The 25,547-nt window shown below is 42.0% G+C and overlaps 1 protein-coding gene across 2 annotated transcripts in view; it reads right to left on the bottom strand.

The window, feature by feature from the left end:
• LOC118773753 (ETS translocation variant 4-like) overlaps positions 1–25,239 on the bottom strand; it is a 29,239-nt gene extending 4,000 nt beyond the window's left edge. Inside the window, exons 1-9 of one of the 2 annotated variants that reach the window (XM_036522832.1) lie at positions 25,203–25,239; positions 24,965–25,092; positions 24,204–24,294; positions 23,885–23,932; positions 15,361–15,414; positions 5,179–5,308; positions 4,577–4,750; positions 3,796–4,091; positions 257–304 (exon numbers count right to left, since the gene is read on the bottom strand). In XM_036522832.1, the coding sequence (XP_036378725.1) occupies positions 257–304; positions 3,796–4,091; positions 4,577–4,750; positions 5,179–5,308; positions 15,361–15,414; positions 23,885–23,932; positions 24,204–24,294; positions 24,965–25,027 (904 nt within the window). In that variant the 5' untranslated portion in view covers positions 25,028–25,092; positions 25,203–25,239. Of the gene's footprint in view, positions 1–256; positions 305–3,795; positions 4,092–4,576; positions 4,751–5,178; positions 5,309–15,360; positions 15,415–23,884; positions 23,933–24,203; positions 24,295–24,964; positions 25,102–25,202 lie in introns of those variants that run through there. The other variant, XM_036522823.1, reaches the window with a different exon arrangement.
• Positions 25,240–25,547: the final 308 nt, after the last annotated feature.

The raw sequence follows: 25,547 nt of genomic DNA, 5'->3' as shown, positions 1-25,547 counted from the left end.
AGCTTTGTGTGTTATTAGTGCCATCAGTAATACATAGAGAAATAGATAAAGAGACATATTGATAGATACACAGGTACCTTTGTTGTCTCCAAAGGAGATGTGTGTTCACCCTTGATGACACTTCCAAATACAGGAACCCGCCTATGGCTTGTGCAAAACCATTGGACATGGAGAACTATCCCATAAGACCCTCTGCTTTCACATTGGAAATTGAAGTCTTGCAGAATGTGTCGTGCCATGCTTTATTAGGACTCACCTTCAAATTTCTCTGGGACAACGCGGGAATCATTCTCAAAAGGATAGCCTGGAAAGCAAGAGAGGGATTGAGTAAGAGAACACTCTTGACATTTACCAAAGCTTGTTCATTCAACTGGGAACAAAGCCAATTCTGGAATGACATCTTTGTGTGTTGACCGCATAGAGTGTATTTATCTGCTCCTAGCAGTGCTAGGATGCTAACTCTCAGTTGGGATTAATTCAGGCTAAAACATCCTAGAAAGTTAATCTTTGCATTCACAAATCTGTTATTTTAACATTTGATTAAGAAAAGGGTTCTCTGATGTTCCTCATCATTGTCAAGTGACTCTGGGAGCTGTGGACTTTGGGTGGCTTTTTAAGACTCCCCTCTGAGCATCTCCTCTTCACTCATAGTGCAGAACTCCCTCAGAGACCACTAGTATAATCAGTCTCTCTGGTGTGAAACACAAGCAAGGCTACGGATTGTTTCTCCTTTCTCAAGTGAAAACAGACCAGTGTTCCAGCAGCAACATTTACCCTGGAACTTTCGAAGGGTCCTCCAGTGGAAACAGCCAGCCACTCTGGCCTGGTTAACCAATGACCACATGGCCCAAGGCAGTGCAAACAGTGGGAACAGTGTGAAATGGGGCAAACCTGCTTTATGCTGTTTTCTTCCCTTCTTCCAATAAGGTCATCATAGACAGGGCTAACGATAAGTGACCAGACCAATCCAATAGCCAAGAAAATCCACCTGGTCTGCCACTCAAGTTGGTAATAAACAAATGTAACCTGGAGGACATCTCTCTTGACTCAATCTTTGCTGAGCCAGTTGGAGATAACGAGGGGATGACTTGTCAACATTGCGCTTCTGCATTAAGTAAACATCTTCATAGCAGAAACAGAGGCAGTGCTCTCAGAATTTACTATTCAAATATCAGTCAATGCCACCTCAAATGTTAAGAGCTTATGCACAGAAGCTCAATTACAAAGAGGCGCATGGTTCAGTTAGTGTTTTAAATCATAGGAATAAACCTATTTATAAATCTCTTTGAGGTTCTAAAAGATGTCTAAGATGCCTGCTGCCTAACAGCCAAGGTTGTTTCTCTTAAAATGCATTAATCACATCAGGCAGCTTTGACAGGTCTTTTCTTTCTGTTCTTTGGGAATAAACATGCTCCAGAACAAACAAGCAGTGTGGAAAAGTGGGCTTGATACACAGTACCTTTTGAGTATATGATCATATGTGGCACTTCTTAATGGCTTTTTGTTTGTGAAACCCAAAACCCAAATGAATTTAGGATGTTCAAAATATACCTGTGTATCAACCTGCAGGGGTTGCAAGGACAAATGTTGCATTTGTTGTATTAACATCTGTCTCATACTACTATTTTTAGTCTGTGAACGTGCAGTCTGGTCTCAGCTGTAGTGCTGCATACTGTCAGAGAGCTGCTCAGTCCCACAGTTTTTATCCACCTCATTCAGCAGCTCAGCTTGAACCACCAGCTCTGCGCAGCTCTGAGAGGGAAGGGAAGTATGCTAAATCATTGCCCTGTAGGAACAACATTGTGTAGCTCTTCCCCAGTGGATGGGCACATACACACTTACACTCTGACTGCACCAGGACTCTGCATAACACTGTGTTGTGTGTGTTAGAAGAGTGTGGTGCGGTGCAGAGTGGCAAATGGTGCAGCTCGCCTGGTTCTTTGTGTCTATGACTCATGGCTAGGAAATGCAGCCATGATTAGACACCTCTGAGGAAAATGAAACTCAGACCTCCAGGGGGTCACTGGATTTCTTTGGTGCATTATAAATACAGTTGCTGGTCTGACTTTCTGTTCCTGAGAAGAGATAAGGAGTTTTCTTTGGCTGGGCTTGAGAAGACTTAATGCGGCCTTGGATTAGTTGGATGCTGGTATCGTTTGCCGTGAGGGAAAAATGGCAGCAGTGGCTATGATTCACCAAGCAATTTTAGGACAGTCAATGTTACTGACAGTTGTTTTTAACTGCTCACAAAACTCTCAGCGGCCATCCATGACTAGATAATTGTAATTCATATAGAAAATGGAGTTTGACATATAAAGGATCTGGTGTTTTTCTCAGTGGAAAAAAGAAAAACTTCAAATATTGCTGCATAGGTCAGGACAAATGTGACATGTGGCAAAATAAAACAGCTGTGATGGTGGCCCAGCCAAGATGATGCAGGTATGTGAGAGCTTGGTGTAACAGCTGGGTATCTGTGAGTGGTGGCCAGTCACACACCAAACACACTCCTCTCAGCCAGCTGATAATGGAGCCACACCGGTCTGTTCTCCATCTCTGATAAAGCGTTTTATATGGAACTTGATGACCCTTTGTTCATTCCTCTGTTCTCTGACTTTCACATTCCTTCAGTGCATAACCAAACAATGCGGTAAATACACGTCCCAAGTGTCAAAGTTGTAACTTTGACTAGAAAAGAAACCGAGATTGTGGTACTGTTGTTTTTGTAACGACAGGGGCATGTCAGTTTCAGGATCACTGAGCTTTTTTTTTTTATATGCGTGCTGAGCTACAGTAGGTGAGGATGGCTTTCTCTGTTCTCCCTCAACTAGCACAGGCGGGCGAGCAGGCATCTGCACTGTATTGCATTTCTCCACAGTGTTCTCAGCCCATGGGAGCAGGGGCAGCGTGAGCTCTGCACGGCTCTGCACATGCTCCCCCACCCCCCCTCCAAAACCTGTCCCTCCTCCTCCTTGTTGTTGTGCAGCCAGAGAGCGGCTTGGGTTACTGTGGCCACGCTCATTTTTCCATTATGAGTTCATCCGCCAGCAGAAGAGGAAGCTGCTGCTGCAATCTGACACCCGGGAGTGCTCCGCTGGGGATTCTAGTCTTTCCAGTGCCCTCCATTTTCTCAATGAAATTCCTCTGCCTCCCTTTCAGAGTGGGGAGGGGAGTATGGGGCAAGGCGGGGCTAGGGAGAGGGCAGTGGTGTGCCAAAAAACACAATTGAGACTTCTGTGGAGTGTCAGAGAGTTCAAAGAAAGAAGGAGAAAGGAAGAAGAAGAGCACAATATTGTTGTTCTGAATAAAAGGAGAGGTCTGGACAGTTTTTGGGTATGGGACGTTTCTCTTGTGCCTACTCAGATCATAGCAGGAGCTCAACCCGATGCTCATTTTCATCCCAGTGTGGAAGTTTGCTGCTTGATTTTCAGAAACCTGAAAAAAGCACCTTCCATTTCCCGGTCTACTACAAGCCCAATGTAGTCGGCAGGTCCTCAATATGGTGACTCTGTCAGTACTGCCTTCAGCTTCATAAAGTTTGTCATTTCTAATGAGCAGGGCTGGACTCAAATGTTGAATTAGATGTAGAAAACTGGTTTTTGCAATGGATGAGTTGACTGACTGAACAACCGAGCTGGTCCAGAGAAAGAGACATCTTATTTCTGCAAGCTATCATCACTCTTGTGCCCTGCTGTTCTACTGTATTCTTTGTCTTGCTGTGCTGTGCAGCACTGTGTGATGTGACGCTCTTGTTTTGCAATGCTGTTCTATGCTGAGTCACACAGTCATTCAGCTCACCTGGCTCATAGGCATAGTCCACAGGCTCTTGCTTAACCATCATGTGAGCGGGAGGGTATCGTTGGGGGGGAGCTCCAGCCATGTGGGCAGCTTGGTCGTATAAGGGGTCCAGATACTCCTGCTTGAAGCTCTGCTGCAGGTAGGGCATGCAGGGATCAGACAGCTGGCGATGGTAACTGCCTCCCCCTCCTCCACCACCCCCACCTCCACCTGGAGCACGGTGTGCCTGCTGCAGGGCCTGGCCTGGAGGGGGATATGGAGGGCACATTTCTGCCAAATGCTGGGGGTACCTGGAGCTGAGAAGGGAGCATAGACATGATGTTAGAGAGGACCTTCTTTTCGTTCACTGGTTATACTACAGATATCATCCCTCAAGCTATCCAGAGAAGTCTGATCTACCAGAGTGACTCGCAAGAAATTTCACTGATACAGCAGAAAATGCTGCCATGAGGTATTGAGTGTGCAGACCGAATGATCAAATGTTAAAAAAAGAAGAGGAAAATAGTAACTTAATAGCAATGGCACACTGAATAATAGGTGGACAAAAACAACTACCGGAAAGCTGAAGCCAGTGCTTTGAAGTCCAAAATCCAATATGGGGAACTCGACCCGGGCAGCCTGGCAGTGCTTTCGCCCAGCTGTTACAGATAGGAGCTAGTGTTTGAGAAATCCTCTGTCCAAAATAGGCTGCCATATTAGAACAGGCGATGGTAACTGATGCGCTGCCAAACGGGTCACTCATGATTCTGAATGCAGGTGTACCTGTGTGTGTGTGTGTTACCTGTGATCCATGGGGTAACCAAGGCTGGGGAGTGGCTGTGTGGTGGGCGGGTTGATGTACGTTGAGTCGGGCCGTGCACTCAGGGATGGTTTTGGGGAATAGTGCTGCATGGGAGACAGAGGCGTCCCTCGGCTGGTAGTTTTGGGGCCTGTGGCTCTCTTCTGCTCATAGGCACTACAGTGGGAGGAGACCACAGTGTAAATACACATGAGACTCCTCTATCAGTGCCCATTTTTTATTTAATCCTTTCGTACATGACTTATTTTATGCTGTGTAGCATGTGTGTTATGTGACATAGTTCATTATGTTTTCATTAGCATTAAGCTTCTCATAGTTTTCACTGCCGCATTTGCTGTACTTTGTAATGTTAAATCACTGTTTCCTCACAGCTAACATTAGCTAGAATTTTTCCAATCTAGCGCTCTAATCACACCAGTTTGACCATACGCAGGAAAGGGTTAATCACACCGGTGTGAAAGGGTTAAAAATAACAAATTAAAATCCAGAATTTTTAGGAAAGGCTTTTAGTGAGAGCAAGCCTCTACCAATTGGCAGAGGTGAAATGTGGCATCCATACGCTGCTGAGGCCTGGGAGGCTTTACCTGGCGTAAAGGCACTGCTCCGCATTTGGGTAAGTGAAGGTCTGTGTGTGGCTGCAGGACTGGCTGGGATTGGAGCCAGGACTCTGAGGCTCCTTCTTGATCTTCACTGGAGGACTGTGGAACGCAACCGCTGGGGGGAGGAAGAGACACATGGGGGTCACCCATACTGCAAAACACTGGGGCCAGGGAATGAATGAATTTCTAACCAAGGGGGAGAAAATAAAAAAGAATGCATCCACACACACCTACTCACACACATGCATACCGCTTCACCTTTCACCACTTTCTGCCAGACTCAACATGACCTGTTCCCCACACAACCAAAGCAAAAAAAAAACAAGAAAAAAACTCCCAAACTGTAAAGCTCAGCTGTCATCAGCCTATGTCAAGCAACTGACAGCACTGATATTCACTGCAAGGGCATGTCACCTCTGCTCCAGTAGTGTGCTTGGCACACATTTCTACTTCGCTCAGGAGAGACAACAGTCGCAGTGTTCAAGGGAGGCAAATTACTGACTGCTGCAGAATATTGCACCCTGGGACTTTTCGTTCTTTGTGAAATTGCACATTGTTGGGGTGGGGGTGGAGGTGGCGGGTGATGGGTGTATCCACTTTTTGCCAGTATGGGGAGAAATTTTGATAGGCATGAAGCATTTGCTAAAAATTGTTAGGGGACATCCTTGATAACAAAATCTCCCTGGTAACTTTTCTTGAGGTCTTGTTAGAGTCTAGAGGGCCAGAGAAGCCACTCAAAGTAGGAAGTGCGAGCAGGCTAGGGTGGTGTTTATTATTTCACGGAGTGTACAGTACAGGATGTTTTTACGTGTCTGAGAGAGTAAACAGACACAGCTGTTCACTGGCAGCCAGGGAGGGCCATGTTTACATGTTGACTGCAGCGGGCAAGGATCTGATGGGACAGGCACCACTGAAACACGAACCCAGGTAATTATGTCTAATCCCCCCCCCCACCCCCACCTCGAAAAAGAAGTGCTGTTTGTGATTTCATAGCAGTACCTCCATCTTGACTCAGGAAGTGGAGTGTACTCCCAGGGAGGAGCAGAGCTTCTGGGATTTTTTTTTTCTGCTTTTTGTTTTTATTCTGTTATCCTCCACTCTCCCATGTCAGATACAGAGGGGAGAGAAGAGGAAGCGTTGGTTTGGGAGCCAGATTAAAGGGACTAGAAAACATTTAATGGCTTCTTTTTTTTCTGGGAGAGAGGCAAAGATTAAAAGTTACAGCCTCCCTCCCCATCTCTGACCGTCTGAGGCATACCAAGAGTGCACTTGAAAAGTGATACTGGACTGACACGCTATAGTCATTTGGTGGTGTGCCTTGCATGTATGAGCATGTGTGGCTCATTGAGACTAAAAGGTGGTCCAACAGAGAATGGTAACATATTGTGTCAGTGTTTGTGTTTTATTTTTGTTGTGTGTGTATGTTTGTGTGAGTTGATAGCATCATGCACAGACTGCCTAAACCCTCTCCTCTCTGATGAGCTCAGATATCGACACAGTCGCAAACAAGCAACAGCAAATAGGTCTCTATTTACTATCGCTTTGCTTACAGGTGGAAGTATGAGCCTGTGCTGCAGTGATCAGGTGACAGCCCTATTTAAGATAATTAAAGGCATTTTTGTTGCTCTACATAAACACATTTTTTTTCTCCCTATAAAAGGAAAAACAAAAAAGCTGCTGTTATATGATAGTGTGGCGGGTCTAAGAATATAGGAGGTAATAAGTGCACCACAGCAAAAATAACATCATTAAAAGGTATAGAAAACAGATAGGCATTTAGGAAAATAAAAGATTGACAAGTTGCTTGGAAAGACTCAAAACCCTCGTAAATGAAAGTGTTGATGTTCTACTCTCACTGGCTCTGCCTGATAACTTATATGACAAGCTCCATCATCCTGCTGTCACTTGGAATTTAAATATAAATCACATTTTGGCCAACTGACAAGTGTTAGGTGGAATTGGAGATCATGAAATGATTAAAATACATATGTCATTAAACAAATGATCATCTGTTGACACCATCTTAAGAGCCAGTATACCAGAGGGACTGAGCTGAATGCATAAATCTTTTGAAAAACACACTAGAATCCAAAGTAAAAACATCTTTCAACCTGACCCCTTTATAGCCTAGTGCTGACCCTGTAACTAGTTTTCAGAAAGCATAGTTCCCCTGTTTCCTGTTTCCTCTTTTTATTTGTATATTTTACTACTGCTTCCAGTTTCTCTTTATTGTACATTTCATCATTTGAGCATGTTCTTTCTCCTCTAACATGTTTTACAGCTTGACCTTAACTTTTTCCTTAATCTCAAAAAATTCAGGGGAATGTTTCTTTTTGATACTTGTATAACACCAGGGCTTTAGTCAGTGCTGCAATGAACAAATCATAAGAATAAAAACACTCAACACTTGTGTGAACACATAATTCATAACGGACAGTAAAGGTCCAGATTTGTTTGAATGACCCTGAACACCCTCAGTTTGTACTCTCCCATCAGCTTCGTCACCTATCCCATTCATTACTTTGAAAGTGTTTTCTAGTTTTCTGTATAAACAATTTTTTAACAGGAAATGTATTTCCTGGCTTTTCTCATGGGGTTAGTTTGACTGCACATGCTGATGAGTTGAGAGGAGTATCTGGAAGCAAAGTCAAAGGAACCCACACAACAAAGAGAGGGGAATGCCCAAACAGACAGGGGAGGAAGCGGATTTTGCATATGTAAATAATGTGGTGTTTTAGGGGCCTAGGAGGTAATAGGTGATGGCCATGGTTGAGTGATTAAGGAAGTGGAGGGGTCATTGTGGAGGGGCCCCTGTCCATATCCTATCAACACCCACCACAAACAGACCCACGTCCCCTTTGTCCATGCTAAGATAAAGCATGCCCCCAGGCCAAAGACAGCCCTTTTCAGAGAAAGATGGCCATCTTTTATCCCTGGCCAAAGAGTCCAAAATCCCAAATTGTGCTAATTGTCCTTTCCTATGACGTGGTAACAAAGTGGGATAAACCCCTGGACAAATCACTTCTTTTGTGTTCTTTGTTTTAAAGAAGAGTATCAGAATTTCTCTATCCCTCTAAAGCACTGAAACAAAAATGCTAACCTGTCCACATTTATGGTGAGCACTAGACAGTTTTATACTAGAAACAGGATCCAGCCTATTGCAGCATTGTAGTGTAGTGGTAAGGAACAGGGCTTTTAACCCATAGGCTGCTGCTTCACATTTAGGGGATATTTAGGGGACTAATGTTGTGCCCGTAGTGCTTGTAGTCCAAATACCTGTAAATATCCAGCTATATAAGTGTACAAAATGTAAATGATGTAAGTTACTCTGGATAAAAGCATCTACATATATTTACATTCATTGATCTGGATTTATTGATTTGGATCACTTTTATCCAAAGCGACTTACAAGTGAGGCAGAGTACAACGTAAGCAAAACACCACATAGGGAGTCAACAATATTAGAAGTGCAGGATGACCAAGTTTCAATTGCTGGCCAGAGAAGGCACAAGTGAAGCGAGAGAAAGAGAGGTGTAACATAAGGCATCTGCCATGCAGCTCTGATGTATTATATGGCCTGGTGGTCAAGATTAGTACTTTACATTGAAGAACAATATAAAAGTATTCTCAAATTCAGGTGATGGAACAGCTCAATGAGAACTATGGGTAGATTGGTGAACAAAAATCAGTTTCTTTTAGTTGGTGGGGCAATTCCCCTAGTAACCATCTAGTTCAAGTAACACTTATCAGTGGGGTGTGCTTGCTTTCAGTGCTGTGCAGATGTTTGATAGCTGCCTAGTTGTGCTCTCACTTTGAGTCATATCTGTATTTGGTGAAGGATCTGGCCACCTGAATTGTGTCCTGAGGGTCAGCAGTATTCAATGTGAACAAAAATTACTGCCAGCGACAGTCTGCCTCACTATTTAATTAGCTTTGTAAGTGGCTATGTTGCCAAACTGAAAAATGGGTCCCAAAAAAGGGCATTCTCCATTTACACATGCTCTTTCAGTCTCCTGTAATAAAAATGTTAAATAAATGTATTCTGCCCTTTTTTATAAAATGCCAATTTCAGTAAGGAGCAAAAGAACAGCATATGCTGCAGCCTTTCAGAAGTCCTCCAAATGTTGATACCCCTGTCTGATGAAATGTGGAAAAATGTTTGTTAAACAGTATATGGTATATAACAGTATGCATCATATCATAGTTCCTCAACCTAGTTTCTATGAACTTGCACAAAGTGAAAAGTACAGTGAACATCTTTCTGTGGTGACCCTATGTCACAGTAGAGGCAGAGATTGAGATGTAGTTGGCTATCCTCTGGCCAATTGATTCCAGCTGTATCACATCAATACAAACAACAGTCATGCCAATTATGTGACTACAGCTTTAAAGGTTAAAAAGCTGCTATTGATTTCTGGGATACCACTTAGCAGCCCCCTTGCAGCTCAGGACAACTGACTTGTTCATTGGAAAAGAGACGCTTTCAGCCATACAGCAAGAAAACCATAAAATATGCTGCTGAAGTGAATGGGTTCACAGATTTTCCCGAGCATTAGGATATTTTGCAAATATAAGTCCGCAATAGTCCACAGAATCATCATATTATGTTCATATAGTTTGCATCTGTGTTCTCGTTGATTGCCTTCATGATCTGTTGCGTCATTCCAAGAAATATCAATATAACCTGATCATCTAATTAGCCTGATCCTGTTACGAATGGCAACTGAACATAACAAAAGGAGGTTTTAGTCTAACAAATAGACTGGGGTCCTTGTAAATTTTAGGTGGCAGAATATTGTGGTCTTTGTTGCTCTGCCTGACAAAATGATGAGTGGAAAATTCTGTGAGGAGAGATGACGGAAATCCCCTTATTACGACTACGTTGGAGAAACAATCCTGTGATTTCACAAGTCCTTCTGGGACCGAAGCATAAAAACACGTGCAGGACATGTGTTGTCTAGTTTGATGCTTGATCAGAAGGGGTGGGGGGGAGGGGTTCATGTCTTTAAAGACTTACTGTCACAACACGTTAGCAAAGTAGCTACCCGAATGCCCTTTATCATTGGCTTGGAGCATACAGGATTCAGATGAATTGCAAATATTCAAGCCATTAAGAGATCAGATGCACAGAGAGCTTACCTATATCACCTTGTCTCTTTACCAAACGTGTGTAGAACACGGAGCTCCTCCGTTGCACTTCCTAATGAATTCCAGCCCAAAGCCACAGGGCTGAGACGTTTATCTATGGCTGGCTGCGTGCTGGGATTTACACAAGGAGTGTAGACCAAAGTGTCACTTGGTACATGTGACAAAAGTGGGGTGTTGCCCATTGCAGAGTTTGGAGTTTCACTTCTCTCTTCCTGGGACAATGTTGCAAAAGGATTTCCGAGTGCATGCGGACAGCTGTTCTGCTTTTCTGTCAATGGTGTGGATGGCAAGTGATTTCCTCCTCTCACTTGGCAACATTTAGTTGATTTGTGTGCTTTACCCCGTTTCAGAAACAAGGGTCCTTGCCTGCTGCAGTGCCAACCTTGCAAGATGTTTTTCCAAGAAGGGTGTAATGCACTGCCGGGGGTTTGTGGGTGCAAGAATTTAATCATCAGTAGCAGCAACCCCAATGTAACCAAATTGAAGACAATTGAACAGTTTGAATTAGCTGGTTGGGTTTATGTGTGTAGTTACCTCTTGCATCCTGTTTATGACGTTATAAGGATCAGGCAGGGCTAGCTTTGTCTAACTGCAGAGGCCTTCCTAGCCTGATCAACAGATCAATAAGCACTCTCAAATCCCACAGTTAACACCAATACAGACTGTGCCCTGGTTGCCTTTAATCTACTACTTGAATTTATTTTATGCATGAAATAGCAATATCGTGCCCATTGGGAATTTCACTGAAATGTGTAAATAATTAGTATGTTTAAATTGTTAGAAATTATTCTGTATAATATAGTACGTGTTATACTCATCATAGAGTGTACATATCATGTTTTTGTTAACTGCTGTTAGTGATGTAGGAAAACCTAGAATAAATGGAATAGCCAAGTGGCTCATTACATGAGAATTATTGTCTATGTTTGATTTAAGTTGCATTTGGGCAAAGTGTCAGGTATTTTAGTAATAACACATTATAATAGTCTAAGAAGCTGTGCCAGAATACTTTGGCTTTTTTGTTGCGTTTCTGTTTTGTAATATTTTACTGATAGTTGGTGGTTGCTTCACAGGGTTTCACTTAAAGGAAGTTAATTACTTCTTCAAATTTTCACTGGCAGACATTAACTTACATGTGCCTCCTCTCTCAGAGAGTTCATCTTTAAAAATTTGCTGTAATACGTTTTCTGAACAGCACATTTGCAAGGGCAACCGTGAGCAAAGTAGATGAGGGTAGGTATTGTAATTAATCTTGCACAATATTGACTCCCTGCTCAAGATGTTTCAGACCCCAATATAGCTTTCCCCTCTTAATGTTTAATGCTACTATCGATTTCCTGGCTGCCACTGAAATAATATAATGAGCTACCACCATGCCGACATCCATCCAAAGGGATGGGGTGGAGCGGGGAGGGAGAGGAACTCTCTTATCTCTGTGGAGAGATAACACCAGTACACTGATGCTCCATCGGGTCGCAGAAAATCTGTACACCTACCACTATCCTCTGACAGAGTATGTCAGTCTTTGCATGACTGGTATTTTGATTGTGTGTCCTAGCATGGACCTTTGGGACTTTTCTACACTGCTCCCATTATCTGCATCTCCTCTATCCACTCAAATACCACTGCATTCTCTACACTGCCCCGTCCAGTATAACCAGTGGTTAGCAGTGGGCTTCCTGCTTATTAGAACTCCTTATTAATTACAGATGTGCGGGCAGATGTATACTTCAACTATTACCAACTTTATCCAGTCACACAAAAAAGAAAAAATGAAATGTATAGACGCCCATCCTCCCCTTGGCTGAAAACAATGATAGTACTGTACTGATTAATCCTGCTGCCTTTTGCAATACCATGGCATGCTTATTGGTTTGCTTCTTGCACCTCTTGGGGGCCAGGCATTGCTCAGCACTGAACTGCCCTGTTATTTTTACATTTCCCTTTCACCCCATCTGCTGTCTCTTGTTCTGCACTGGCCTGCAGAAAGGAAAAAAACCCTCCTCTTGACAGGAAAATTTAACAGCAGACGTCCCTGGCTGGTTTGTGTTAAGCGTGGTCCCCCCACCACCTCCTCCCCATCCTCCCCCTTGTAATAAAACACACACAGCAGTCCAGTCAGCATGTTGCTCTAAGGCCCTCTGACTCGTGAATGGAGATTCCCAATGAGCCAGTCCCCTTACAACCAACCCATTCATAAAAACATAAGCAGGAAAAAGATGTGTGTGAGTGTGCATATATATATATGTATATATATATATATAATGTGTGTGTGTGTGTGTGTGTGGCTTAATAGACATGCACAGTGCTTATGTAAATTTGTGAAAGACAGCCTGCTATTTTTCTGTCAATTTTTGTGAAAGAGGTTTGAGTGTGTTATATATAATTAAAAACTAATTCCAAACAGGTAACTCTGTTAAATTTTTGTTGTCATCTCTGAAATCCAGATGCTGTCCTTGTGGTATGTGGTATGACTCTCCACAGGACATTTGTACATTTCTGGCAGCCTTCTGCATGTTTCTGTATATTGGTTGCATAGCAGCTGTATTTTGGAAAGCTGAGAATTCCAAGGCTGTTTTTTTTCTGAGTTGGTGGGCGATTCGGGGGGGGGCTCATAGAAATAAATGATTTCAGTCTTCCTCTGCCTAGGACAGGACTGATCGAACCAGTGGTGTATAACACAAAGGGAGGGTGCAGTACATCAGAAAAGGGAATGGTGGTTAGGGTTGGGGGGGGGGGGGGGGGGGCAGTGCAACACAGCCAAGCCTCCTGTAAGACACCACTATGAATGGCGCTTTCAGTCAGAACGCCCACCCCCCTCTGTCTCTCCCTCTCTCCTTGCCTCTCTCTCTCACTCTCCCATTTTCTACCTTTTAAGAACTGGAGGCTCAATTTATAAACACAACTTCCTATATTATTATTACAAGGCAAGGAGCTAAACAGTCAACCCACACAGCACAGCAGTATTAACTCACATCTTGGAGCAGTTGAACAGTGCTCCAACCCGAAGGAAGAACAGTGTCTACAACATCTTATTTTAAAATGTATAATGCAAATGGAAAGAGAGAATATCTCGGTTTAAAATGTAGACGGAAAGAGAGAGAGACAGTATCCACATTGTTTCAGTGCAGTGTGTGGTGTGCAGAGAGATGGGACAGAAGTGTGTGGCAGAGTGTCCATGTGCACTCAGTCTAATTTGCAAAGTGAAAGAAAGAGCGCAAGAGAAACTGAGAAGGGAAGTGCGAAACAAAGGGAGCACAGTATGCACTGCGTCTTTTTTTTAAAAGAGCTGGGAGAGACAGGACAGCATATCCACAGCATCTTGTTCTGATGTACACATCAGGCCCCATTGGCTGTCCTCCCCCCGAATGAGGTTTTCCATCTGTGGTGTCTGGTCTGCCCCATCATCTCCCAACCCAAGAATAAACCATAGCAAACATAGGTGAACACACAGTGGGCTCAGAAAATATGCCTGCTCTGCCATACAAGTCAGTAGTGAAAGGGCATAGTCTTAAGCATCACCATATCACCATACCATTGCACTGTCACCCTGGATCTGCAAATCATCAAGTGAACAGATGAAAAATTAATCAACAAGAACATCTTTTGATCCTGAGATTTTCTTTTTAACCAAAACCTTGAAAGTGCAGTTGTGCAGTGCAGTGCAATGTCCAAAAGTGATGGTTTGCCTGTCACAGAAAGGAACTTCTGTATTCTATACAGGGACAAAAAGAATCATATGCAGTTACGGAACATGGCTTCAATTGAATCCTGAAGACCAAGGACTCTTTAGCTGTTTGGAGAGAAAAAGGAAGAGGCCTAGATAGTTTTGCCAGACTTAGAAGAATTGCGCAATTGCTTGTCTACCCCTCCACACACACACACACACACACACACATCCATCCCATATTTTAACCTCTAATAGTTGTTTTGCGTCTCAAGTTCTCAGAACTTGAAAATAATGAGAAGTGGAAAAGGGAACCCCAGCAAGCTGAAGTGTGACACCCTCCTGGTTTTTCCTTTAACCTGGATACTGTTTGGAATTGTGAAGACCAGTGGAGTCTGAGCTCCCTTGCCGAATCACACATTACCCCATATCCAACCGGTGAATTGGGCAAGCTGTGCCTGTGTGACGCGATTTCACACCTTTCAGATGGGGTTATGCCCCAGGGTTCTCTTTCAACTTCCCCTCATTGCTGGAAAATACAGGGGAGCAATGCATTTTACATCGACTTGGGACAACCTTGCTTGTGTAAATTTGCTTTGGGTTTGTGCTTAAACAGAGCTATCATATAATTCTGTCATATAAGACATAAAATTACAATTATATGTGTGTGTGTGTGTGTGTGTGTGTGTGTGGTGTGGGGGGGGGGGTGGGGGGGGGGTAGGGGTCCATCAATGGGTTAACAAGTTTATCCTTGCATGCATGGCACAAATGAAAACTTGAATGGCTGTCATTTGTATGTTATAGAAATTTGAATTTGGCCTAAGTATCTGCAAAACTCTTGGTCTGGGTAAAAGGTGAATACGTAATCTGTTAGCCTTTGAATGTACCATAAATATACCCTTGAAGTGTACACACTCACCATGGCAATGCCTGGATACATCTTAGAACAGACAGAGGAACCATTTCAAAGCTAGTCCTTTGTTGGAACTGTTTTTTCATTTACCCCTCCACTAAACACAAAAGAAGGTCTTTATATCCAACCCCTGAATTGTCTCTCACCCATTTCCTGGCCCATTTCAATTGAGCTTTTTTAAAGGAATGCAAATGGATTGGGGAGCATAATACAATCCAAACATCCAAACTGAGAGGAAACTCATATAGAGAGTAGGTCATGTATCAAGTGTTTCTTTTAAGAGTGCTTTGACTTTTGAGATTACTGTAACTAATGAAAGTACAGTAGCTGCACCCAACCCTCCAGCAGTTCCCCTCTCTCTTTCTTTCTTTTGGCCCACATTATCACACACAACAGCACTCTAAGCACACTCTCAGGCCATTGAGAGAGCTCTACTCACAGTTTTCTGAGTGGAAGTCAGGGACAAACTGCTCATCGCTGTCCGGAACCTGAGCTGAGATCAGAGAGGAGGGAGAGGCAGACAGTTAGGGTTTTTGCAAAATGAGTGCGGTAATAATAAAAAAAAAAGTTGAAATGAGGGTCATGAATACCATATTTCAATTCCTGGGAGACCTCAAGCAGCAATATGGTGCATTGATTCAAAAACTGCTGGCTAGTCAGACTGAAGGTTTCATTACCTGTACTGCCATTCCAAAGAGTGCTTGTCCTTGACATACCAGTCATTTCACACAGCAGGTTTTTAAATGCTGGGTCTCAAAAGGGCTTTGCAGATCAAACTTTGGTTTCCATAGTATACCCCTCAGTACCAACTCGCCAATAGGAGTTACCTTTGGCTTCTAATGAGCCAGTCTAAACACCATCAACAAAACATTTGGCTGTAGCATCCTACCTGGCCTTTACATATGCCTCAGCTTTGGCTTGAGGGGTAGTTGGACACATCCTATTTGACACATCACAAGATGGATTACCTCTGTCTTGTTTTTATTTGATGTATCAACCATTTATGTGGCTGCTTTTTTTACATTACGTTACAGTAATTTAGCAGATGCTTTTATCCAGAGCAATTTACATTGGTCACAATTTTTGCAGGTTATCCATTTATCTAGCTGGATATTCACTGAGGCAAGTCTGGGTTAAGTACCTTGCCCAAAGGTACAGCAGCAGGAGCCTTTTGGTTACAAGCCCTGCTCTTCACCACTATGCTGCCATGCTGCCTTTTAACAAGCATGAGCTACAACATGTTGCATCACCAGGGCCCCTGTTTCCCTGTGCCTTCACAACTCATCCACACTACAACCAAGCCCTGGCTAACTCATGCCATAGTCTCTGCCACACAGAGGCCTATCCATAACTTAAAAAGGTGGTGTCCTTGCTGTTTAGGGCCCTCCCAGTGAAACCTGAGTTTCTACCTGATCCGTACACATAGCAGTCTCTCCCCTGACTTTCCAGCACGCCAGCAATTTTCATGCATGACCAACCAATATCAGAGGAGGGAGGAAGATGGCGCTCAAGGGGGTTGCAGGTTACTGCTGGGCTCTGTCAGAGTGAGAAGTTGCTACCAAGCTCCCCTGGCTCTTTCACAGGTACATGGAATCTCATTTCCAGTGTGTAAAAGGCAGACTATATCCTGATGGAGGGGCCATTTGAATTTCCATATGCGGGATGTCAGTTATTCTTCTAAGACATCAAGGTCAGATGCTCATAGCATTCTCAGTATGGAATGGGTATAGAATGTAAGATGCCCCCCCACCTTTTTAAAGCCAAATAAATGGTGAACTGATGCTGAAATGAGGGGGCTGGAAAACAAAGTCTTTGGACTCAAACTTTTCACCTCCTTTCTCCAGAGCAACTCAGATTTTCAGTGTTTAACAAGCACAACCCAGATGTAAGCAAAAGGACTTCAGGAACTCATCCACTGACTGCTTTGATGGGACTACAACAAATAAAATAAAACGTTTGCCGGCAAAAAGTAACACGTAACACATTATCCCTAATGCATGCTTGTTGTTAACATCTGTGGATGTCTTCCAATGATGTCAATTCTTTCAGAATCAACAAAGACCCTTCTTACAAGCGGTGGAAAAGAATAAACAGACCCTCAGCCTGTTCCTGTTGTCTTCATTGAGTGTTCATTGGGTCTTTTCCACAGGTCAGCTTTAGGCCTAGAAATGGGAACTCTCTGAGAGGGTTCTGATGTACCCTGTTCACTGAAGTGTTCCAGAATGCATCGCTTGTTTTGAGGCCTGCTTTGAAGAGCTGTTCTAGGGCAGGAGAGATTCAGTGATATGGAGAAGGTGGGTGACAGGTGTGTGTGTGTGTCTGTGTGTGTCTGTGTGGGGGGGGGGGGGGGGGGGGGGGGGTAATAGGGTAGGCTCAGCATAGAGTGGATGGAGTCTGTATTGTCCAACATTGGTAATGAATTCAGCATAGCCAAAGTAAACAGTCTGACCTCCCACTCAGTTCTTCATTCCACTCATTACAAACATACAGACACATTTTGCACTACATCCACACACACACACACACACACACACACACACACACACACTGCTCATCACTGTAATGTGTGCCTGGCACAAATCCTTAACTAAATGGGTGTTAGAAAGGAATCCATTCTTTAATCTATGCCAATGGTGCTCAAACACAATTACTCCGAGTTGCAAGAGTCAGCTGTACATGTGCAGCACGTGTCCCTCTCAAACAGACACTGTGATTCACATGTTAAAAAATAGTAGGTTGGATGGAAATAATGTCTTTAAGGAACCTCAAACACTGATATTACTCTCTGTGTTGCCACATAAAGAATCATAGGATCCTCTGAGGGAACAATTTAACCTTTGAAAAAGGAAAGTAGAACATGCCTGTTTGCTTTTTGATTAAAAGCAATGAAACAGAAAGAAAAATGAAAACAATAGTATGGCACAAACTTTTTAAATTTCCTAAACTTCCTCCAGCAAGGAGGGTGACTGTGGCAGGAACTGGCATTCACTCAAATTTCCACAGTTAAAATATGTACATCAAGTACAGCTTACATTTTACATGTACAAATGACTTCCCAAAGCAGCTGAAGCATAAAACTAGACACATGGAACCAAAACACACATTTCAACTTCTGTGTATCCTTTTTTACATGTTGCCCATCTGTGAACACTGTCAAACAGGGTGGTCTCTTTGTGACAAATTTTGGCCACACCTGGAAAGAGGAAATGGCCCAAGGAGCCCAGTACGTGACAGGTCTAAAGGTCTGAACAATTAAAATAGCTGAACTTCCTGACATCAACTTGTCTATTAATACCCACACACAATCTGAGCAATTTTACAGCCTTTGACCTTGGATCATTCAAGCTTTTGTTCTGCAGGACAGTCACCTCCATTGCAAACCATGTTTGCACATCACAGCCAACTGAAGGCACATACAAAGTAGGCCTAGTCTTTATTTCTGTATGTGGTAAACATAATTTTGGTTAGCGTGATCTGAACAGTGGCATGAAAATGTAACGAACTGGAACAGGCCTTGCAGGACCTCATGAGAGCTCTGTAGTCTTTATGCAAACGTATCAAGGGGGGACACAGGTGCACAGAGGCCTTTGGGTATTATCTTATTTTGTGTGCGATTGTCCTCGGATCTGGTTGTTTACTAACATTCAAACTGAGGAACCCATATTCGAACTATTCAAATGGGGGTGAGGGTACCTCCTCAGATAGGTCCACCAACACCCCCGGATGGGCTTGGACAGGCAGAAGGTATGCAGGACATGGTGTCCCAAATCCTGCCAGCCCCCTCCGAAATTGCACTTTGCAGCCACTCCCACTCTGTCCGATTCCCAAAGCAAAAAGTTTGCCAGAATTAGGAGCTTTCACTCCTGCAAATATGTAATCATAGCCTCCTGGCATTTACATTTGAACGTTTTCATTCCTACCACAATCAGTATTTAATTGATCCCAAATCTGCAGTAGCCATTTTGCAATCTAAGGCATCTTGTGGAAGAAAATCCAATATTTATTTGAGGACTTAGTTGAGGATGTATTTTCAGACAATGAATACAGCAGTTTTTTGTTTTGTACTGTGAAGGTGCATTTAGTCAGAGGTTATTTCTGCTTGCTGCTTACTTGATTTTTTCATTTATTTATTTATTGACTGATTGGTAGACATTATCACAAAGTAGTCCTAAATTCTTAAATACTGAAACAGTGTACACCTGGTCATCAAAACCAACTCCCTGCCAGTGAGAAAATGAAGATATCTAGAGACAAAGCAAATGATATTGATCCTATTCAGTTTTATTTAAAACAAATATCTAGAAGCCTTTAAATCTGTTTTTAGTGGTCTTGAATGATGAAGAATATAAAGTAATATATATATATATATAGTCACCAATATCCAAGTAGTTATTTCATATTTACAAGTGTTTGTCATGAATATCCCCACAGACAAGCATTGCATGAAATAATAAAATCATCTCATTTGAAGTGTCACACCAGGTATTGGAAGTACTAGTTACTATTTTGAAATGCAGACTTTTTAGTGTCAAGAAATTTAGGGCAGAGCTAGAAAGATTTTGGTTACAAGCCCTGCTCTTCACCACTATGCTGCCATGCTGCCTAGTGTTTTACTATTTTCAAAAAATGTAATTAAAATGTAAAAGGCATAAAATCATGACATAAACTACCCCCCTAGAAAAGTGACCCATTTTCCCAACTAGCCTATGCTAGCTTGTGTGCCATGGCAACTTTGGAGAAACTGCATCTCAATGCTTGCCTCACAGTCTCTTACTGAGCTGATCTATGCTCTATCCCAGAATGCATTGCAAATGCCAAGTCTGCAAGACCCACAGACAGTCAGTGCCCGGCGCCTATGACATCACCCAGCCCAGTAAAGTGCTGCTTAGCTCTCAACCGCATTGCATTCTTCTCACTTCATCCACCAGCTGCCAGACCATTAATGCAGTTTAAAAACCCAAAGGCACAGAAGAAGGAAATAAGAACAAATCAACCAGCTAACATCAAATCAACTTTCTTGTCTTTTTAATCCATTTCCTGTTAAGCGGAAACAGTGGCCTGTCTCACTGTGCACGTTCAGATTTTCAACAGTGATTTTGTAAATACTGTTCTGCCCTGCTGCTATATGGTAATATTATTACATCCTTTTCCTCTTTCCCTCTCTTTTGCCCTGAGGGATAGAATAAAGTTTTGACTGTTTGTGGAAGAAGCCAATATTTGGTGCACCAGATTTCCAAAACAATAAATCACTTAGTCTAGTTTCAGCTCGCCTGGAACGGAACATGTCGGATTCATTTTAGAAAAACATTAACGACAGTCTGAGAATTAGTGCCCTTTGTTTGCCTGTGTCTGACAGCGCTGACTACAAGAAACCCCATCTTCCTCCATCCACCCTCTTTTCTTAATCCAGACTGTTTATGTGTGTGTGTGTGTGTGAGATCGTGCGCATGTGTGTGTGTCTGTTTTTACTGCTTTGCTTTCTAGAACACCAAGTCGAGAGCTCTGAGATTTAAGTCAGCACAAGACTGGGAGTGTGTCTGTGTATGCGTGGGTGTGCACTTCCTTTTTTTCTGCAGTACCTTGAATGACTTTTTTGCTAGAGACAACCTGGGAGGAGCGTTGAAGCCTCAGTCATAAAAATGAATGAGAAATGACAGGCTGGGGCAGGTTCCTGAACTTAAACTTTCAATTAAACTTTCCTGTTCCCTCACTCACTCTCAAAAGCAAAACTTTTTTTCTCCAACTCTGGAATTATGGCATTCATTTTCAGAGGGCCTCCAGTGTTGTTGTGTTTACAGTGCTGGTGAGTCACTCATAACCATAATCACCCAGTAATAATATCTTTAATTAAACCAACAGGAAAGAAGTACCAAGTTCACAAAAGAGATACTGCCTTGCTCAGTTTACTAGCTCCTCTTTCCCTTGAGAGGATTATTGCAGAAATATAGCAAGGCCCTTTGACCACTGCATGTTCAACCATGGTAGACTTTCATTCATCACAATCATCACCAAATGAAATGACATATTTGAGCATAAATACTCTGCAGCTAGTTTATTACAGTGGCAAAGTGCCGGTGCCAAGATGGTTCATGTCACCTTTACAGCCATCCCTCAAAGCAGAGGTACATCCAAGTCAAGCACAAAGGTGTGAATACAGTCCCATTGTTGCCATTTTATGACTTTTCCCTCTCTCTGCCTTGTGAATGCTGTGTGAACATCACACAGTTGAAGACTACAAGAGCCAAGCTGAAGACAGACATTTAAACCACATTGTTCTGAGTGTGATAAGCAGGTGTTTCCCTGAAAGTAGCCCCTTTTCATGGACTTGTCCTTCTCAAGGAACACCCTCAAAATGACCCAGTTGACAATTGCACTCGGCTGGGCCTGTCTCAGGATGTGATCATTGTGGATTTTAAAATGACCATTCATACATTTTGCACTTCAAATACATCTCCAACCAGTGTGGTTTAGAGTGGAATGGCTGTAATGTTTGTCACACATAGGCACGATGCAGTGTTCATAGTTGTTGCCAACTCATGTCTTGTTTGAGTCACTGGAGAACTGATTTACATATATAATGACAACGTTGAAACAGACAGACAGGTCTGGGATTGAACTTGTTTTTAGATTACTGAACAACCAGAAATATTCACTGTCTGGCGTCGATGATGCTTCTCACTCTAATGCTGTAGCAACAACCTTGTGGCCAAACAATAGAAATCCTGCACTCACAATCAACATTCTGCTCCCTGTTGACAGGGTTTACAGTATTCAAAGAATGGTATCTAGATTATGAGTAAGAAAACATCTTTGTTGTAATTTTACAGTGTTGACTGAAAACAAATATTTCTTAGAGCCATCAAGGGAAAAACAGCTAACCTTATTCACATCATACCCTCCTCTATGTTGTATTTGTATATGTACACATATCTACATGAATTAACATGCATATTATGACAAAACAGGAAGAAGTGATTTTGATTTTTATTTATTTAGCTTGTGTAACTCTTTAAGGGTCTAGAGTGGATCATGTCACTTTGATGCAGAGCCTTGAAGCTTTACACATTCATATTTATCCCTGTACACTATTATTAAGTTTGAACTCAGTGATGAATCATTGCTACCATTAATTTATCAGTTGGTAAATTCAGGCTTAAATGGTGTATATCCTTATACTGTGAATTTACTGAAACTCTTGATCAAACCTTTAAAAGTATAGTTTAGCTCTCCTCACTGAAGCCCCCTGTCTTTCCCCTTTAACTGCAATCTCATACTTCTGAGAAATGACAGTGAGTCATGTGGCAGATTAACTGTCCTAACCTGAGACCTAATTGTTCCATGAGAGTGTACGTAGTGTTATTCTCTCCCATTTGAAAAGCAACAGATTGTCTCAGCCTGGAGAAATTTCAGCTCCAGGCTGCCAGGACTGCACTGCCATTTTTGTTGTATATCTATAATTTCTTTAGCCTATGTCCTAGTCTAGACCTCAAGGCACAATAAGGCCAGATTATATCGATTAATTAGGTTTGATACATTTGTGAACTGAATACTTGATTGATCTGCATTTGACATTTCTTGATAGTTATGTGCTGTAAGTTCTTTGGGAAGGATGCGTTCATGTAGGTGTGTCTGTGCTTATAAAAAATATGTTTATTTTTATAAAGCAAATGTTTTTCTTATTTTGTTAATAACAGCACACTTAAAAATAAGCAACTATTTTAAATGATTTAGCGAAATGTGTTGTTTGATTGCTTGAGGCCCTATGAAAATTTATCTTAATTGCCCTCTAAATAATCCTTATCATAAATGAACACAAATTTACAAAACTAAGTTGCAAACCACCTTTACTTTTATCTTCTTGTTAGTACAATCACACTTCCAAGTCTTCATTTCATCCACAAAGGATGTAAACTCAGTAACTATAAAGGAATGTCAAATGCTAACTAGTATTTGGATAAAAGTACAATAAAATCAAATTAATTGAGCTCATCTTGAATAGAAATCAGGGTACATAGGGATTCATAAGATCAGAACTGGAAAACACTTCTCTGTTCAAATGCTAAGATCGAAGCTATAACGAAAATGTAGAAATACATGAACAAAAACAGGAAGCTGCCCTTATCAACTCCACGAGTTAATTCCGACTGTACTAAAAAAGTCTGCATAAATGGTTTGTAACCCGGTTTCTGCATTGAGAAAGCACTCCTTTTCCGCTGAAACCCTGCAGCAACTTCCACATTTATTACATCAGGGTGATTCACACTAAGCCCCACTCTTTCCATCCACACTGAAACCAAATTATCTTTCAGAGTCTTATTGTTCCTCCTAGTGCAGCTCTGGCATCACAGAGGAGAACCAGAGACCTTCCTTGATAACTAGCAGCCAGTGGTTGAAATGACTATGCCAAGCCTTGAGAATCGGGAATGCTAAAGCACAGAGTATCATTTCATTTCCAACTTCATGACATTTCTTGACAAAGGAACATTTGTCAACAGAGAACAACGGAGAGAGAACATTTATCTATATTCCTGTCTGTACAGTTGTAGCAGAATCTTACATTGCTAGTTAAATTGCAATGCTCGAATCCACACAGTGTTTCAGGTCAACACATTGGCACTGATGAGCACCTCTGTGGAACACCATGCTGGACACACTGGCATTACTACCTGGCACATGGAAATGGTATCTCACCTTGAGGTATCATCCCTAAAGCCAGAATCTTTCCATCACATATACTGAAGCAACCAAATAGGTCAAAGTAAAATTGGACTTTTTAGCATTTTGCTCATAGCTTTATAGCTGCTACTGGAAATAATTGAAGGACACTGTCATTGCAGTGTTTTATTCCATTAAAAAAGCAGCAGGAGTTTCCATTTACATTATCTTTTAAACCACTGAAAGTATTTTAGTTAGTAAGAACACATCAAGTATAATAACACATGGATGAAGTTTTGATGTCTCACCTTCTGTGAGCCATGTCTCCTGAAGTTGGCTTAAATCCTGAAAGAGGTCTAAGGAGAGAAAGAAAGCTGAACATTACCAAGCGTTCCCTACATCATATACACAGCTAAGTATTAACGCAGGTGTAGTTCATTTTTGGCGCCCAGGGTGATGCCATGGAACTCCCTGTTCCAATTTAATGTAACAAATATGGATAATTTTCGATGTCAGTCGTTTATGGGGTTTCATGCACAACAGTTAAAATGGTTAAAATAAGTAGACCATCGGGGGAGCACAGGTCAGGTTGTCTGAACTCGGCACAATATAGTAAGCTTTACTTACCTTCAGATTCCTGAGGGGGTAATTCCGTATCGATGCATTTTCTTTTTGTCGCCATCAATATTCTGTTTAAGGGCCCATTTCCTTGCGACTTCTGCAAAACACTCAAACAGTAAACAAACGAAAAACATGCCCGTTGAAAAAGTACTGGGCTACTGTTGACGCAACTATTGTCAAATTAATCATCAATTACATCACTGTTGTTTTATAATGAATGCTGCGTTTATTATTGTTATTAGCATTTAACTACATTTATTATTAGTCGCCCATACAATCATCACAATGATTTTTGCAGTTTCGAACCGAATGATGGTCTGAAATATATTTTACAATAACAAATAATCGGATCATCTCATTGAAATATGTAATGAGCCAACTGTATGTACAGGTAATAAAACAAATTGTTTAAAAACATACTTTCATTAACAGAAGTGTGATATCAAACTCAAGCAAGACCAAACGTGTGTCTGTGTGCTTAAGTTTGCAGAGATGCGCCTTTACACTTTCAGTTTATACTATAATATCTCAACTACATTGGTTATTAGATTCACATGTACAAAAGAGCTGGGATTCGTGTTTTAGTGAAGTTTATACGTACAGTAAAACTACATTAAAATTGCAACAACATCGTTGAAGTCGTTTGGTAGTCGTAGACAAAATAGAAATAGCTTCGCATCGATCCCGTGCAAAGCCGATCGCAGAGAAAAGCAAGGCAACCACGGCAGAAATAGATTAAAGGATTAAAAGATTGATGTACAACTTACGTTTACGTTTGCTAAAGTATAAGGCACTTGCTGGTCCAAATATCCATCCATATTATAATCCATCCGTTAACTGTTTGAGGTCATTTAGGCTGATGAACGCAATCCACGCACCTTAGGCAGGGAGCGAGCTGAGCGACACAGACAGCAGCGGTTGTGAATGGAAAGGCGAGAAAGCTGCATACATAATGAGCTCCATTCACAAAAAATGCAGAGAGGGCAAGGCAGCCCGAGCGTTTACCCAGCGGACTGCTGTCCCCCTTTACCGCTAATCTGTGCTTCGTATCTTCCAGAATGACGGTACACTAAAAATAAAATCGAAATAGAATTTTTAGTTACTGTTTATACCCATATTTTAGTGCCCCCCCTCGGCAACGGTTGCGTTTAGCTTCGCAACTTTTTAAGACAAAAACAGCATTTTAAGAAGTGTAACTCTAAGTGAAGCAAGTATTCTTGAGAACAACGCCCACAGTTTTACTCCTGCAAAATGGAACCAGCTTTGATACCACGTTCAATCAATGTTGTTTTCTTAAAAGTGGAAACAAAGTTGTGGATGGTGTAAAGGACAACATATGGTGCCTGTCTA

The sequence above is a fragment of the Megalops cyprinoides genome, chromosome 1, assembly GCF_013368585.1.
Source record: "Megalops cyprinoides isolate fMegCyp1 chromosome 1, fMegCyp1.pri, whole genome shotgun sequence".
NCBI lineage: Eukaryota > Metazoa > Chordata > Actinopteri > Elopiformes > Megalopidae > Megalops > Megalops cyprinoides.
This window is presented reverse-complemented; position numbering and strand designations above follow the sequence as displayed.